The 14,304-nt window shown below is 44.1% G+C and overlaps 2 protein-coding genes across 4 annotated transcripts in view; both read left to right on the forward strand.

Annotated features, from left to right (window-relative positions):
• The window catches only part of ITCH (itchy E3 ubiquitin protein ligase), a 58,914-nt gene extending 53,435 nt beyond the window's left edge, over positions 1-5,479 (forward strand). For all 3 annotated transcript variants that reach the window (XM_040608401.1, XM_040608404.1, XM_040608405.1), the window contains exons 22-24: positions 822-918; positions 1,301-1,373; positions 2,035-5,479. In XM_040608401.1, the coding sequence (XP_040464335.1) occupies positions 822-918; positions 1,301-1,373; positions 2,035-2,134 (270 nt within the window). In that variant the 3' untranslated portion in view covers positions 2,135-5,479. The remainder of the gene's footprint in view (positions 1-821; positions 919-1,300; positions 1,374-2,034) is intronic.
• Positions 5,480-6,548: 1,069 nt separating this feature from the next.
• Positions 6,549-12,606, forward strand: DYNLRB1 (dynein light chain roadblock-type 1). Its single transcript, XM_040608406.1, has 4 exons — positions 6,549-7,037; positions 9,360-9,435; positions 10,832-10,999; positions 12,075-12,606. The coding sequence occupies exons 1-4, from the start codon at positions 6,564-6,566 to the stop codon at positions 12,116-12,118; spliced, it is 762 nt and encodes a 253-aa protein (XP_040464340.1). The 5' UTR covers positions 6,549-6,563; the 3' UTR covers positions 12,119-12,606.
• The last annotated feature ends 1,698 nt before the right edge of the window (positions 12,607-14,304 follow it).

Here is a 14,304-nt window from a genome sequence, read left to right on the forward strand (position 1 = left end):
TACCCGATCTGAACCTCCCTGGTGCAGCTTGAGGCTGTTTCCTCTTGTCCTGTCGCCTGTTACCTGGGAGCAGAGACCGACCCCCCTGCCCACAGCCCCTGCCAGGCACCTGTGGGGAGCAACAAGGTCCCCCCTGAGCCCCCCCAGCTGCCCCCCACCAGCCTTGTGCCTCAGACCCTTCCCCAGCCCCCTGCCCAGCTCTGAACATGCTCCAGCCCCTCAGCGTTCCCCCTGCAGCGAGGGGCCCAATCCTGCACACAGGGTTCCAGACGCGGCTGCACCAGCTGGCCACACTTTCAGATACAAGCCAGGATGCTGCTGGCCACCTTGGCCACCTGGGCACGCTGCTGGCTCACGTTCAGCCGGCTGCCCACCTGGCTGCGCCGCTTCCCTTGTAGTCTCCTGAGTTGCCTGCCCCTTCTTCCAAAGGTGGTAAATTCTTTTTTTCCCCCTGAATTCCAGCCAAAGCTCTCTGTTCAGCCAGGCCAGTCTTATTCCTTGCCAGCTCATTTCAGCATGTGGGGATGGCCTGCTCCTGTGCTTTAAGATTTCCTTCCTGCAGGACATCCAGCCTTCCTGGAGCCCCTGGCCCTTCAGGGCTGCCCCCAGGGACTGTCAGCCAGGCCAGGGTCTGAAGCTGCAGAGCACAGCCCACTCAGTAAACAATCATCAGAATTACTGAACAGATCTGTAGTGTGTAAATATAAATTGTTGCCAATCCAACTATTCCTAATAGTCAGGTAATTTGTTAATGTATGGATGATGTGAAAATCTGACCGTCAAATCTGTACCTAAATGTTTATTCAATTACTGTTTTTCAGTTTGTGAAAGAAATAGATAATGAGAAGAGAATGAGACTCCTGCAGTTTGTTACTGGAACCTGCAGATTACCAGTGGGAGGATTTGCTGACCTCATGGGTATGCATTAATAATCTCTCTAATGCACTAGATTTTTTTTTTTAAAAAAGAAGCAAGTTTTATGTTTGCAGACATTTTTCATTAATTTTACATGGAATGCTGTTTTCTAAGTCCTGCATATGCTTCAGCTACGATGGAAAAAGACATGGAAGGAGTATTTACACGTGTTGTGTTGAGTTTCAAAATCACTTCAGATTTAGCATTTCACCACATGCATACTCTGATCTAGACATTGTATAGTGAAAGACAGATGTCTGGGGGGGTTGTGCAAGTAAGGGTAACCCTGTCTTTTGCTTAAGCTTTTTGTTCTTACCTTGCAGTGTGTTACCTTCTGGTACAAAGGTAGCGAGACCTATGCCTTGTTTGTTTGAATTTGTTACAGGGAGCAACGGACCCCAAAAATTCTGTATTGAAAAAGTTGGAAAGGAAAACTGGTTACCTAGAAGTCATACCTGGTGAGTACGTAACAAATCGTGATATTACTCTTGTTCTGGTTTTGCTGACAGCAATCTACTTGGAGATTTTAGTAAATGGGTAACATACTTAAGTGGTTGAGACTGTGAAAGCAAACACTAAGTTATGCCAATAAACTTTGTTGTTGAATAATAGCTGAACTTCAGAGAAACTCCTGTGGCGTGGGGTACATTACATGGTAAATTCCATGGATTTGTGTATTACTGAAAATCTGAAGTAATAACCAATACTGCCTAAAGAGGCTGGGATTGAATGTCTGTTACCGCAACACTCTGTCTTGGTAGTGAAGTAGCCGGCTCACACTCCCTCTTCCCTAGGGAAAAGGTCGCTTCAGTTCCTCAGGGGTGTTAGTGGTTAGTAAAAAGACGCATTTAAAATTTCAAATGTGAACAACTACTCTAGTTAACCAAATAGGAAAATTAGTAAAACTTCTTACCAAGTACAAAATTATCACTGTTCAAGTGCTTGAACTCTTAACTTTTGCTGTCAAATATATATATTTATGTCAGTAGCCAGCTTTTTAGAGGGTATAAATCCAGGTATCTGTCTATACTGCAAAACGTTTAATTACCCATATTCATAATGGATTTTTTAGGATGGTTTAATTATTTTTCAGTTCTTAAGTTTTTTCTTTATTTTCAGTTTCAATCGCTTAGACCTTCCACCCTATAAGAATTATGAGCAGTTGAAGGAAAAGCTGTTGTTCGCAATTGAAGAAACAGAAGGATTTGGGCAAGAGTAGCTAAAATTTGCACCTTGAAGAATGTGAACTCAACACGATGTATGTTCTTCACTTCTTCTGCTTGTTGCACACTTCATTGTAAAGTAGACTTGACTTGGATTAATTTAACAATACTAATGTGTAAGTAAATGGATGTTACCCTGAGGTTTTATCCACATTAACTCTGGATTTCTACAGAGCACTTTCAGAAATCAAATGAGCAATCAGATACAGCTACAAATGAATTACGACCTAAGTAGAGGTTTAATACAGCTTTGGGCTCTGCTTTGTTTTACCATTCATTAATTAGAATGTGTCCTTAATGACTGACAGATTTTTAACAATAGTTTTGTCTTTCCTTTTTAGTAGCATTTTTTGCTACTGATGCACTGGGAAGTTCATTGGTAGCTGCAATGCTGCAGCAGCATCGTAAGCCTCTTTACAGCAGTGTGACTAGAGACAGCCTTTAACCATCCTCCATGCACCGCCAGCAAATTCATTGCTTAAGCGCTTTTTTTTTTTAACTTGAGTGTGGCCAGACTGTTTTTCCCCCGCCGGGAGTCGCTCCCATGCCAGCTGGACTCAAGCTGCTGCTTAAGGGGATGTCAAACCGTGGCACAAATCCAGGGCATAGCTTTGCTTTGTTTTTTCCCGATCCTGCTAATTTCAGCAAAACAGACACCCGCCCAAAGTTGTTCAAACGTTTCTGTGTGCCCTCAGAAGAATTCTGATCTTTTTCTGTGTAACATGTTTAACTTTTAAATCAAGATTAACACTGTGGTACTTCACTTGTATTGCAAAAGACAAGGCCACCTGGGATTGCACTGATTCCATTTAGGTTCCTGTTTGCAGACTGATGTTTCTTGTCAACAGTGTTTGCGGACATTATTCTCAGTGTTATTCTTACATGTTGCAGTCAGTTTGCTCGGAAGACTTTATTGGGTTCTCAGGAAGAGGTACAAAACAACTGGATTCGGAAAATGAATTACTATTTTTGCTGATGAAGTGATAAGCGATACTGGCTAAGGCTTAAGAGGATTATACAGTTCAGACATGGATTGCAGATCTTTGAAAAGCTGGAGCATCAGTAAATAGTTCTATGAAGACTGAAACTAGTTTTTTGCAGAGGTTTCTAAGCCAATTCACCCTAAGCTGCTTATAGCTAGTAACTTTTGTAGTGAGTACCTACTGGATTAATTACATCTTTTAATTCCTTTTAGAATCTGTTAATATTCAGTTCACTTCTGGTTTACAATAACATTTTGCATTTGATGCTCCTTTAGACTGAATGCACTTTTTGGGTATGGTCAGCCCTTTCCCTATCTGAGGGGCGTGAAGTAGCCTGCAGCAGGTGAGCTGTTAGCCATGGTAAGAGACAGGGCGCTTGAAATGGCATGTAGCACATATTAAAGCATAACACAGCTCACAGTGTTGGGACAGGAGCTGTTTTTAAGAGGCTTCTGGGTATCAGAGCTGAAACAGGACAGTGGGAGACTGTAAAACTAACTTCCAGTCTTGAGAAGAATTCTCTCCCGCCGTCCCTTCTGGCTAAGCTCCAAGAGGGAATAACTTTTTTCAGGCCTAAGAACCAAGACATTGAAGTTTTTAACTGACTTGAACGAGAGTTTTTTCAGGGCATACAAAGTGGTAAATGCTTATTGGAAGGCAGAATCATTAGGCTTCAGCGTGAAGAGCTCTTTCGTCACTCATATTGTAAGAAAGGTGTGCAAAAGAGTTTCTGACAACACAGAAATGACCCTCTTACAGCTTCATTGATGGTGAGAACTAACCTGACTTCATGGTTTTACTAGGAGAAAAACCTGCCAACTTCAAAACATTTGATGGATAGATTACAGTATACAGCTCATGAGGAGAAAAAAAGCCTTATAAATATTTTCTGTTTATATTAATTCTTACAATGAAATGTAGTTATCTAACATATTTACAAGAGGGATTAAATTAAGCAAGATAATGCAAGATTAAGCTATGAAAAATAGTCTGTGTTCTGCATAATGCTTTATGATTCATGTAGGGAACCTAGAACTATTGTTAATGTATAAATATCACCCAAAAGGCTTTCAGCCCTATATTTTTAAAATAAAAAAATAGTTATAATTGAAATAGCCTTAGCCCTAGTTCTATAGGGTATGGCTGTTTAATATTTTTATGGTTGAAATGTTTAGTTCAGGAAAAAGGTAAATGCTTGTATATATTTTTGCAGTCCGGGATTCCACTTATTCCATTTTTCTTTCTTTAATTTAAATGGCATGTTTGTATGTCTTTTCTGCTGTATTAGAATTGGGAAAAGGGGGCTGGATATCCCAAGATACAGTTTTAAAATACTGCAAATAAAGAATTCATTGTGTGTGTGTGTGTAGGGAATAATCAGTGAAAGATTGGATTTGGCCAAAACATGAAAAAATTGAAGCAACTTTACTGTGTTAAATTGGCAATATTGCTGAAGTCAGAGGTTAAGATTACTTAGGCATTTTACTTCCTCAGCATTCTGAATGCTAACTGATCTGTTAACTTTTTACAGCGTGTTGTGTAGAAATAAAAAAGGAATCAATATAAGCCACTGGTACACTTTTCTGTTCTTTGTGGGGATCTGGTGAGAGTGTGGATGAGCCCACAGCATCCACTATCGCAGATAATATGTTGTTATGAATTGGACTTACGTAAGCAAGACTTGCAGCAGAGATTAATGAATTGGTCTCCCACTACTTCAACTGATTTTAGCAACCTGAGCTGCATAAATTCATTGTAGTGGCAAATGTATATCTATATGCAGCTGTCCATTGATACTAATTTTCAAGTATTAAAATAATATTCACTTACCATTTTCCCTTATGAGAATGACATGAGCCACTGATCTAAGAATTAACAAAGCCTTACTGTTCTGGGTAGCTCAGGAAATGTTAATATACTAATGAAATACACAGTAAATGAGTCATGTCTTCATCTGATCTAGTATGGAAGTTGGGTGTTTTTTTTTTTAAATCCAGTTGCATGTGTTTTTTAAAAAAAGCTTTTTTAAATTATTCTGAGAAAAATATCACAAAAAATAGCTTGTTTAATTTTTTTTGTTTCCATTTTTATTACATGCTGCACTGGATTTGTAATCTCAACGCTATATTGGTATCTCCAGCCCCCTTTTTGCGGTGTCTATTAATTTTCTTCAAGAATCCCTGTTTGTGTATATGTGCTCTAGTGAACTCGTATATAAACTGGGATCAGCAGCACTGGATTGTAAAATACTGTACTGAAATTCATTGTTGAAATTTCCTTGCATTGTAATTTCAGATACTCAGGTAACTGTAACAGTATCTCAGTAAGTCAAATACTTTTATAAAACTACTTAAAGAAGCTGGCAGTCTCGTCATTATTCCTTCTGTGTTATGGAGCATACATATGCAAATAGCTGGTCTGTCTGCTCTCCTGGGGGCGAGGGATGGGGCTGTTCTGGCAGTTAGTCCTTCTAGCAAAGATCTTCAGGAATGGGTCTTTCCCCAGCCCTCGGCTGCCATTGTTGGTTGCACTGGAAGTTCATTAGGGGATTTCGGACCCGGCTGCCTTTGTGACTGGGTAGAAACTGCAGCTAAAAGAATTCCTGACTGTTCCGTGCCCGTGGTGCAGGGGGGTGCTGCTCTGCTGGGGTGGTACTCAGAGGGAGGCAAGAAGCCTGGAGATGGGTTCTGCAGGAGCCGCAGCTTCAGCGTTTTCTTGTACGGCTACTGCAGTAATAACAGAAATGAGGTGGCACTGCACATTTGTGTCTCCTGTTCAGGAATGACAGGGTGACAGGGAGAAGGGAAAAAAAGCTCAGAGGAGGCTGACCCTCCCTGAAGGGAGAAGTGGTATTGACGTTCTTTCTGTCAGGAGGGACCTCTCCTTATCACCGTGACCTTTTGAAGATCGTTGAGATTGGCTTTACAGTGATGTGGGACGGGTCCCTCAGACATCATGGGCACATCCCATCAGGTCTCACGCTTTGTTCAAATGTTCCCTGAACTGATCCTCCTCCACTGAGGGCAATCTTCCTTGCTGCAGCCCTGCTTTCACTCTGCTCACTTTCTCAGCTGTTCACACGGGCTGGGTTAATGCAGTTGTGTTGGCAGCAAATCCCAAGTATGCTTTTCTATGCCAGGTAAATACATGCAGTAACAATTGCCCTTTTCCCGTAGCAAGGGAGGTTAGTTTTGAGTTGCTGCTTCCTTCATGCTTTGCATTGAAATCACTTAAAAGCTTGCTGGGAAGTTGTGTACACCCCAAAACTGACGCTGCTTGGGGTAGTTTGTAGTACAGCTGTGATTCTGTATTTCACATACATTTGAAGTATTAAAAAAAAAAAAAAAAAGCAAAACACCCAAGAAGGAATCACAGCACGATGCATGATAAATACACAACTGGGTGCCGCCACCGTGTTAGCTCCTTGCTCTTTTCTTCTACTATGCGGTTGTGGGTGGGGACAGCGGTGGGTTTGTGCGCGGTGGGACTCACACGCAGGACGCGCTTATTCACACAAAACTCGGTTTGGTTTCGGCGCCGGGGGCAGCTGGGCACGGCGGCTACCGGGCCCGTCCCGCCGCCCCGGCGGTGCCCAGCAGCGGAACCGACCTGTGCCGGAACCGCCTGCTGCGGCCAAGGCTTGACCCGGACTGCTGGGCCGGCGGGCAGAATTGACTGTAACTGGGTTGCAGCGCTGCGCAGGCCCACGGGAGGAGACACTGGCCGTGTCTGCTGGGTCCCAGCGAAGGGTTTGTTCCGGGGGCAGCGGCGGGCCCGCCCTGAGGCGCACCGGGTCGGGCTCCACAGCGGCAGCGCCGGGTCCCGCCCCGCCGGGCACAAGTGCTTCCGGGACACAAGTGCTTCCGGGGCAGGCGGCGCGGGGCGTGGCCGGGCGGAGAGGCGGCGGCTCGAGATGGTGGGTGCCGGGGGCCCGGGCCCGCTCCGTTCCGCAGGGCCTGGGGGTGGCGCGCCCCTCAGCGCCGCCCTGGGCCCCTGTGCCTCGCTCCGGGGGCCCGGCGAGCGGAGCGGCCGAGCTCGGCCCCGGGCAGCGCCCGCCCCGCGGCAGGGGCAGGCCGGGGGAAGCTGGGGCGGGGGGTCGGGACCGGCCTCCTGCGCCGAGCGCGAGCGGGGCCAGGCCGGGCGGTTTGACCCCTCTGGATCCTCGTAACCGCCGGGTTGGGCCGCTGTGCCGGGGCCCGGGGCCGTGCCGTTGTGCGGGGGGCGGCTGGCTGTGCAGCTGTTGGTGGCTGGCGCGTGTTTGTACGCTTGGGGATCAAAACGTGGGGGAACGTCTAAAGAAGCAAATTCCGGCCTGAGCCGCAGCTGGAGGGTGCAGCGGTCCAGTCAGGCGGTGGCGGGGGTTCAGGCGAGCGTGGGGGCTAACGCTTTCCGGGTGAGGCCGGGGGATGAAGGCTGCTGCTAGGTGGGCAACAGGCGTCATAGATGTGCGGATCGGTGGTGGCGCAGCGTTTATGTTCATTTACCGAAGCGCATCTCTCCTCCCTGTACTGTCTCTTGTAGTTATTCAGCCTTTTTTGTCCATTTCACGAGTTAAATCTACAACTTTTTTCTCAGTAATATTTTTTCTGCTTTGGTGAGCTGAACTGACTTGCGGAGGTGTTGGACAAGCACCAGAGGTGGCGTGTGCCAAGTGGTACGTGGGTGTCAGGGAGTAAGAGCAGGAGGAGCAAGACCCTCCCGTGCCACCAGCAGTGAACTGCTAGAACAGATCACCGCACCTTGTGACTTAGATTATCTGTTGGTTGTTAGAAGAAATTTGAAAATGCTGTTGTTCCATATGGATGCTTCTTTGCATCCAAATAGGTTTCTTAAGGTCCAGTGAAGGAAAGTATTTAATGCATCAGGACTGAAATGCTTGTAAGAAGTCAGGAAATTATTTCAGACTTAACAGTGTGCCACCATGTTTCTCTCAGCATTTTTACACCTTGTACCTTGTTCTTTGTTTCACTTTTCTTGTCTTCCATTGGAAAATAGTCCAGCATTCAGAAATAATCCAGAGCTTTGTTGAAACGACTGAATTTTTCTGTGCTGGATAAGACAAAAAACTACTTCATAAATACCAGTGATGGTTCTGGAATCATCTCTTATTGGCAACAGCTTGTGTTCCTCCAAGCCACTTACACTAACGGCACTCTGCAGAAAGTCTGCTGGTAGTTCTGAGGTTGAGGCCATGTTTTGTTAGCACAAGTCTGCTTCCTAGGGAACAGGGCTTGTAACAGGACCGTGCCCACGTGCTGCAGGGTGGAAGTGGAGAGGGGGTTATTTGCAGCACCTGAGCAGCGCGGTCCGCTTTGCCAAACACCCCATCTGGGTCTCGCCTTCCCTCAGTTCAGGTGGTTTCTGTAGGACACTGTCTTGCAGGATCTGAAAGATGCTGCATGTCTCTGTTTCCGTTAATGGGAGTAAAAAATTGCCAGATACTCACCAAGCTGTGGAAAACAGCTCAGGTGCTGAGGTTTTATGATCCTATTAGAGAACCCATAGCTAAATTTTGGCTGGTGTCTCGGAGCAATGGGAATTGCGCAGAAGGGTTTGAAAGCTCTTCTGAAGTTTATGGTGATTTTTACAGAGAAGGCAGAGGGACTACTTACCTTGGCCTTCATTTTGCATTTTTTCTTTTTTTTTAAGTTGATTTTTCAAAGTTGTAAATTGTTTTTAGTGGTTATAATCTTGTAGCTATCCCAGCACAGATCATAATTATAAATAAATAGCGTGTTCTAATTGGTGTTTCCCTCACTTTTCTTATTTGCAATTGCTTTTAGCAGTCATTTGATAAAAGGGAAGGTAGCCTTGCACCCAGAATGTATAATTTTCTACTTTTTTCATAAATTCCATGCATATTTTTATACGTGATTTTTGCTCAACATCTAAATTGTAGTAGTCTGACTAAGCAGTCTTCCAGTTGCAAGGTTACAGTAAGGATCTGACGTGGGAGGTTGGGGAGGAGGAGAGAGGGAAAGATTTGAGGAGACTTCCAAGTTTCCACAAGATTATAATCACAGATGAGTAAAGAGTGAAAATCAATGGAGAGCAACTGAAAAGGTCATGCAGAAAAGGTAGTACCCAAGGACAGTCACTTTGCTGTATATAACGGTGTGGGTAGTTTGTTTGAATCATCTTTGTACAGCTTTATTTTCAGACACATGATTACAGAGCTTTAGTGGAAGGCAAATAGCAGCTGTGGTCTTCTATTGATTTGTGCTTTCTCTGTTTGCAGGCTGAGGTGGAAGAAACGCTGAAGCGAATTCAGAGCCAAAAAGGAGTGCAGGGGATCATTGTTGTTAATTCTGAAGGTACTGTCTCATTTTTCTGAGCTATAACTTACTCTAAACACGCACTTTAGGGACCACTGATTGTGCTACTTGCATTTAAATTACAGTCTGTCTTTAGCAAAGGTTTTCCTGTAGCCAAAGCAGATAGACAACAGTTTGACTTGTACAAGAGAAAACTGGATTCCCATTTCTGCTGTTCTGCAAGCTCACTTTATTATTTAAAAAAATAAATTAAGTAAAACGAATTGCAAAAGCTTGGAAGTATTTGAATTATGCCAGTGCTTGAGACTGTGTTCTGTCAAAACCTTTATCAGTAGCACTAAAACCTCTCATGACATCTGAAATCTTGCTGCTGTGCATGTCCGGAATGCTGCTGTCTTGGCAGACTCGGGTAGCTTAGCAGCCATCTCGTGCTCATGGCCTCACGAGACTCACAAGCTAGTTGTCTCTTTTCGGAGTGATTGAAGGGTCCAACGGAGCAGACTTGTTCAGAGCACTCTAAATACACCGTGAGCAGCCCAGCTTCTTAAGAAGGTGACATCCTTAGGAAAGGTGACAGATAGCTATATATGAATCTATGGAAGATCAGATCACTGCATACTTGTATGCAGCTTGTGTTCCTGCTCGCTGCTTGTTCATGGCAGTGAATAATGGATTGTGCTCTGTAGGCTGAATCTGTGCTTCTCTGTACATACACCTGCAGCAGTTTTTCTGCCGTGCCAGTGTTAGTAGTTGGCTGCTGTGTTGCTCTGACATGTGAGCTGAATTTTGGCTGGCTTTCTGTGAGAAAACATGTCTGCTGGGTGGTGGAAGTATAAGGGAGGGCAAGCTCTGGCCAAGGAGTGTGTGTGCTCTCTTGGCTGGTGCACTGGAACTGAAACCAGGGACCTCGCAGTCTGCATCAGCCCGTGCAGCTAAGCGTTGGAGCCTCAGTTTTGCCACTGTATGGTGCAGCAGCTGTGCCCTCTATAAGCAGCGCTGGTCCCAGCCTAGCTTGCTTGAATATCATTTAACTGTGATGTTCAGGAGCCTTTCTGAAAGGAAAAGCTGTCCCCAGTCAGAGGAAAAAAATTGAAAGATTGGTATTTCCTCTCTCCCCCCTCAAATGCTTGGTTTTGTTGTTATTTATTTTTGTTTCTAAATGTCAGAAATAAATGAAAAAGCAAAAGTAAAGCACTGATGCTACTAGCAGTGAACAGTTGTTCTCAGCTATGCGTGTGGTTCCAGATCTTAGCTTTTTCACATCTTATTTCTGTTCATGTTGTTCTTTTAAGCCTTCAAAAGAATGTTTCTAATCCTGCTGTAGCGACACCACCTGCTTAGGTTAAATAGCCAGCCCAGCTGAACCTGGTGATGCTCAAGGCAGAATTAGTTCTGGAGTTTTTCACCCACCCTTGCTGTCCCCTGTTCCTTGCAGGTATTCCTATCAAAAGTACAATGGACAACTCGACAACGATTCAGTATGCAGGCCTCATGCACAGCTTCATCATGAAGGCAAGGAGCACTGTGCGAGACATTGATCCCCAGAATGACCTCACCTTCCTGCGGATCCGCTCCAAGAAAAATGAAATCATGGTTGCACCAGGTAATAGTGAGTGGGGTGAAAGCAGGCGTCAGGGAATCCAGCAGAATTCTTTTCTCATGTGATTGATGCTGTCAGCCTGAGAGAAAAGTTCTGCCTGCTGCTTTATTCATATTACATAATCTTTTATTTTCCAAGAAGCTGTTTTACTTTCTTCAGTCGAAAGCTTTTATCATTGACCTAAGTTCACTTTTTTATGTTTGAATGTGGGAAATCACTTTCCTCATTTCATGTTCATTGAAGCAGAAAGTGTTAAACAGTGTTTGAGAGTGTCTTGCTGCCTCTCGTGCTTTGTGTTTTCCCGTATAAAACCACAAGAGTTGGTAAAGGAATCTGGTTTGAGAGCGGTTTCGGTTCAGCCCTGTAGACCAAGTGATAAAGCAAAGCAGTCTAACAGATTTGTCAGTTCAGAGAAAAGCAACAGAGCATATTGTAGCTGTAATCATGAGTGGTAGAATGTAGCAGCAGTGACCTTCTTTTCAGGAAACATCTTCAACGTTTCATCGAATTATGAAACGGGAAGCAGTGAGATGAGTGCGGTTCACTGATGTGGCAGGAACTCACCTTTGTTCCTTCATGCTGCACTGGCTCTGTGGTGGGATCGTGCTGGTGGAGGGGCAGGGAGAGCGGAGGGTTGCAGTTGCAGCAGACTGCTCTGCAGGGACTGGTCAAGGCAGATCTTAAGACAGGCTTGGGGGCTTGTGCTGAGGCAGCCTCTGATTTCCATGTGAAGGATGAAAAGAGAGGAGTAAGCATTGGTCCAGAAAAAATGCAGCTACAGCCACTGCAGCCCAGCAGTCTGCCTGAGGGAGAGGTTACTGTTAGTTCCTAGGCACAAACTGAGTTAAATTCAGTTGACCTGGGAGCATGCAGTTTCTGGAGCTGAGCCTTTGTCTCAGTAACGCTCATAAAAACAAGTGACCTGACATGCCAAGCATGTTTTGCTCATTGAGGATGAATGTCAGGTCTCTATAGTTCCCTCAGTGTGTCAGTGAGATGTGAAAAAAATGTTGAAATTTACTGTTGCTGTGAAAAAATACCAGCAATGAAAGAATAACTTATTCTTTTTTTCCTCCAGATAAAGACTACTTCCTGATTGTCATCCAGAATCCAACTGAATGATTACACTGACTTGGTCTGTTTTTTTTTTCCCCTTTGCCTGTTTTTGGGGTTTTTTTTTGTTTGTTTTTTAATTTAATGTTAAAGAATAGAGCATTAGTGTTAACTCTGCTGTACCACTTCAGTAATGTCTGGAAAAACAAAAGCAGGTGGTTTTGTTGTTTACAAACAGAAAAGTGGCTTTTTTTTTTTTATCACAATTCATTCTGAGGAGAAGTTGGTGAATTAGAATCAAGCAGTAAAAAACATGCTACAGATCCTTTTAACAGTTAAGAACATAATATAATAAAATTCTAATAATGTTCTAAAAAAGATTATTCTTTGTATGCTTCCATGCTTCTGTCACTACTATTTGAGATATGCTTTTATGCTATTACTTTTGAATGACTGTATATATGAAACTTGCCTGTCCTCTAGTTCTGTCTTACTCTGTTGGTTTTACAAGTTACTTTGAAAAAGTCTGACCATATCAAATTAAAAAGTGTCATCGGTGACTGGCTTTGTCTTACGTGTTTTCTTTCTGATTTTAATTATTCCCATGACTGACAGAGTTTTTTCTTCAAAACATAGAACCTTCTTAGGAGTAATTTTACTAGTCTGTTACTTCCCCTAAACAAAGATTTAGGCTCAGTGCATGTGCAGTGTGCTCGGAATTGTCTTGTAAGTTGGAGCATTTTCCTACCGCTTCCTTTTTGTTTCAGACAGAGGAGTGTTGTGGCTCAGGCAGGCCGTCGGGACTGCCTGATGGAGCTCTCATACGGGCACAGTTCGGTAGCCAATTTGATCTGCTGTCTTCCTTTAGCAATTTTTTTATTGATGGCCATTAAGGACAAACAAAGGGTTCTCTGGTTGTGCCAAACAATAAAGCGGCTATTTTTTAGCCTTGAAAGCACCTTGTAATTGCATGCAGAGCTCAAGAATTTATGCAGAATGTCTTCCTTTTGAAGTTGTTTGTCAAGTGTTTGACAGACACAACTCTGGCTTGTACTGAAGAGTCCTGGTGATGTGCTGGACGTCATAGTCCAGATTCAGAAATTATGCCGATGGTCTTGTGCTGCGTTTTCTTTGCGTACTCAGGTAGTTCGACGCAGCTAACCGCCGAGAGCAGCTCCCTTCCCCAGCGTCTGTCCCGCAGAGAAGGGGGCGCTTGCGCAGGTGGCGTAGCTGCCTGCTTCTGCTTCAGCATCCTCTTGTGTTAGTGTTACCAGCCTGAAAAGGAATTTCTTCTGAAGTGCACCTGAGCCTCAGGCATGAAACGTACTCTACAATTAAAGAAAAAACGTGGATTGAGTAACTGCAGTTTTGTTAGGGGATGCTGTTTCTTGTGTTGGTGAGTGATCACTTGTGGCTCATGGATTTCTGTTACCGGAAGTGTATAACCCATGTTTAGCCCTGCTTTTTCAAAACTACAATCAGTAGTAGGAAGATGTGATACAGTCCAGTTCTACACTGAGGAACAGACTAAGGGTTTATGGGTGATCTCAGCAGGTTAGCAGGGATTCCAGGCAATTGGCTGCAGTGCAGTTTTGGAGTCTTTAGCAAAAATTGGTGTTGACTTGCAGGCTTTCATGGATTTCACAGCACAGAGTGATGGGGTGGGTATGTGGTGACTCAAACAGCTGAGATAATCTGTATGTTTGGCATTTGTTTTCTGTGCATTTTCAAGCTTGGGCATTAATGTACTGACTAATTTTTTAGGTAGTGATTGTGGCCGTGAAGGTCAGAAATGCTTATTGAGATCTGTAAAGCGGTCAGTCCTGCAGCATCTGGGCAAGGGTGCTTTACAGTATTTTGGGTATCTCAGCTGTTATCGTGACTCACTGTCGGCTGTTACTCAGTTTATGAACAGTTTCTCCCATCAGCATATTTCTGACCACAGTAAATTGGTGTAGCCTTGGGATCACATTTTGTGCCAAGAAGTGACTGACGTTAACATCCCTCTCCTAGTGTTAGCAAACCGACAGATAATTTGCATAGACTGTATTCACTGGCCCTTTTATTATTGAATCTTTGTTCAAGCCATGCCATCAAACCAAGGAATAGAGTCTGAAATCAAGCTCTGTGTTTGGAATAGTTCCTGTTACACAGCAACTTGCTGCCTCTGCACATGATCTGTCATCATTTTATTGAATGCTGACTCCAAAAAATTCTCTCCAGCAAGCAGAAGTCTCTGGATAATAACTGAATAG

Source organism: Falco naumanni, chromosome 10 (assembly GCF_017639655.2).
Source record: "Falco naumanni isolate bFalNau1 chromosome 10, bFalNau1.pat, whole genome shotgun sequence".
Lineage (NCBI taxonomy): Eukaryota > Metazoa > Chordata > Aves > Falconiformes > Falconidae > Falco > Falco naumanni.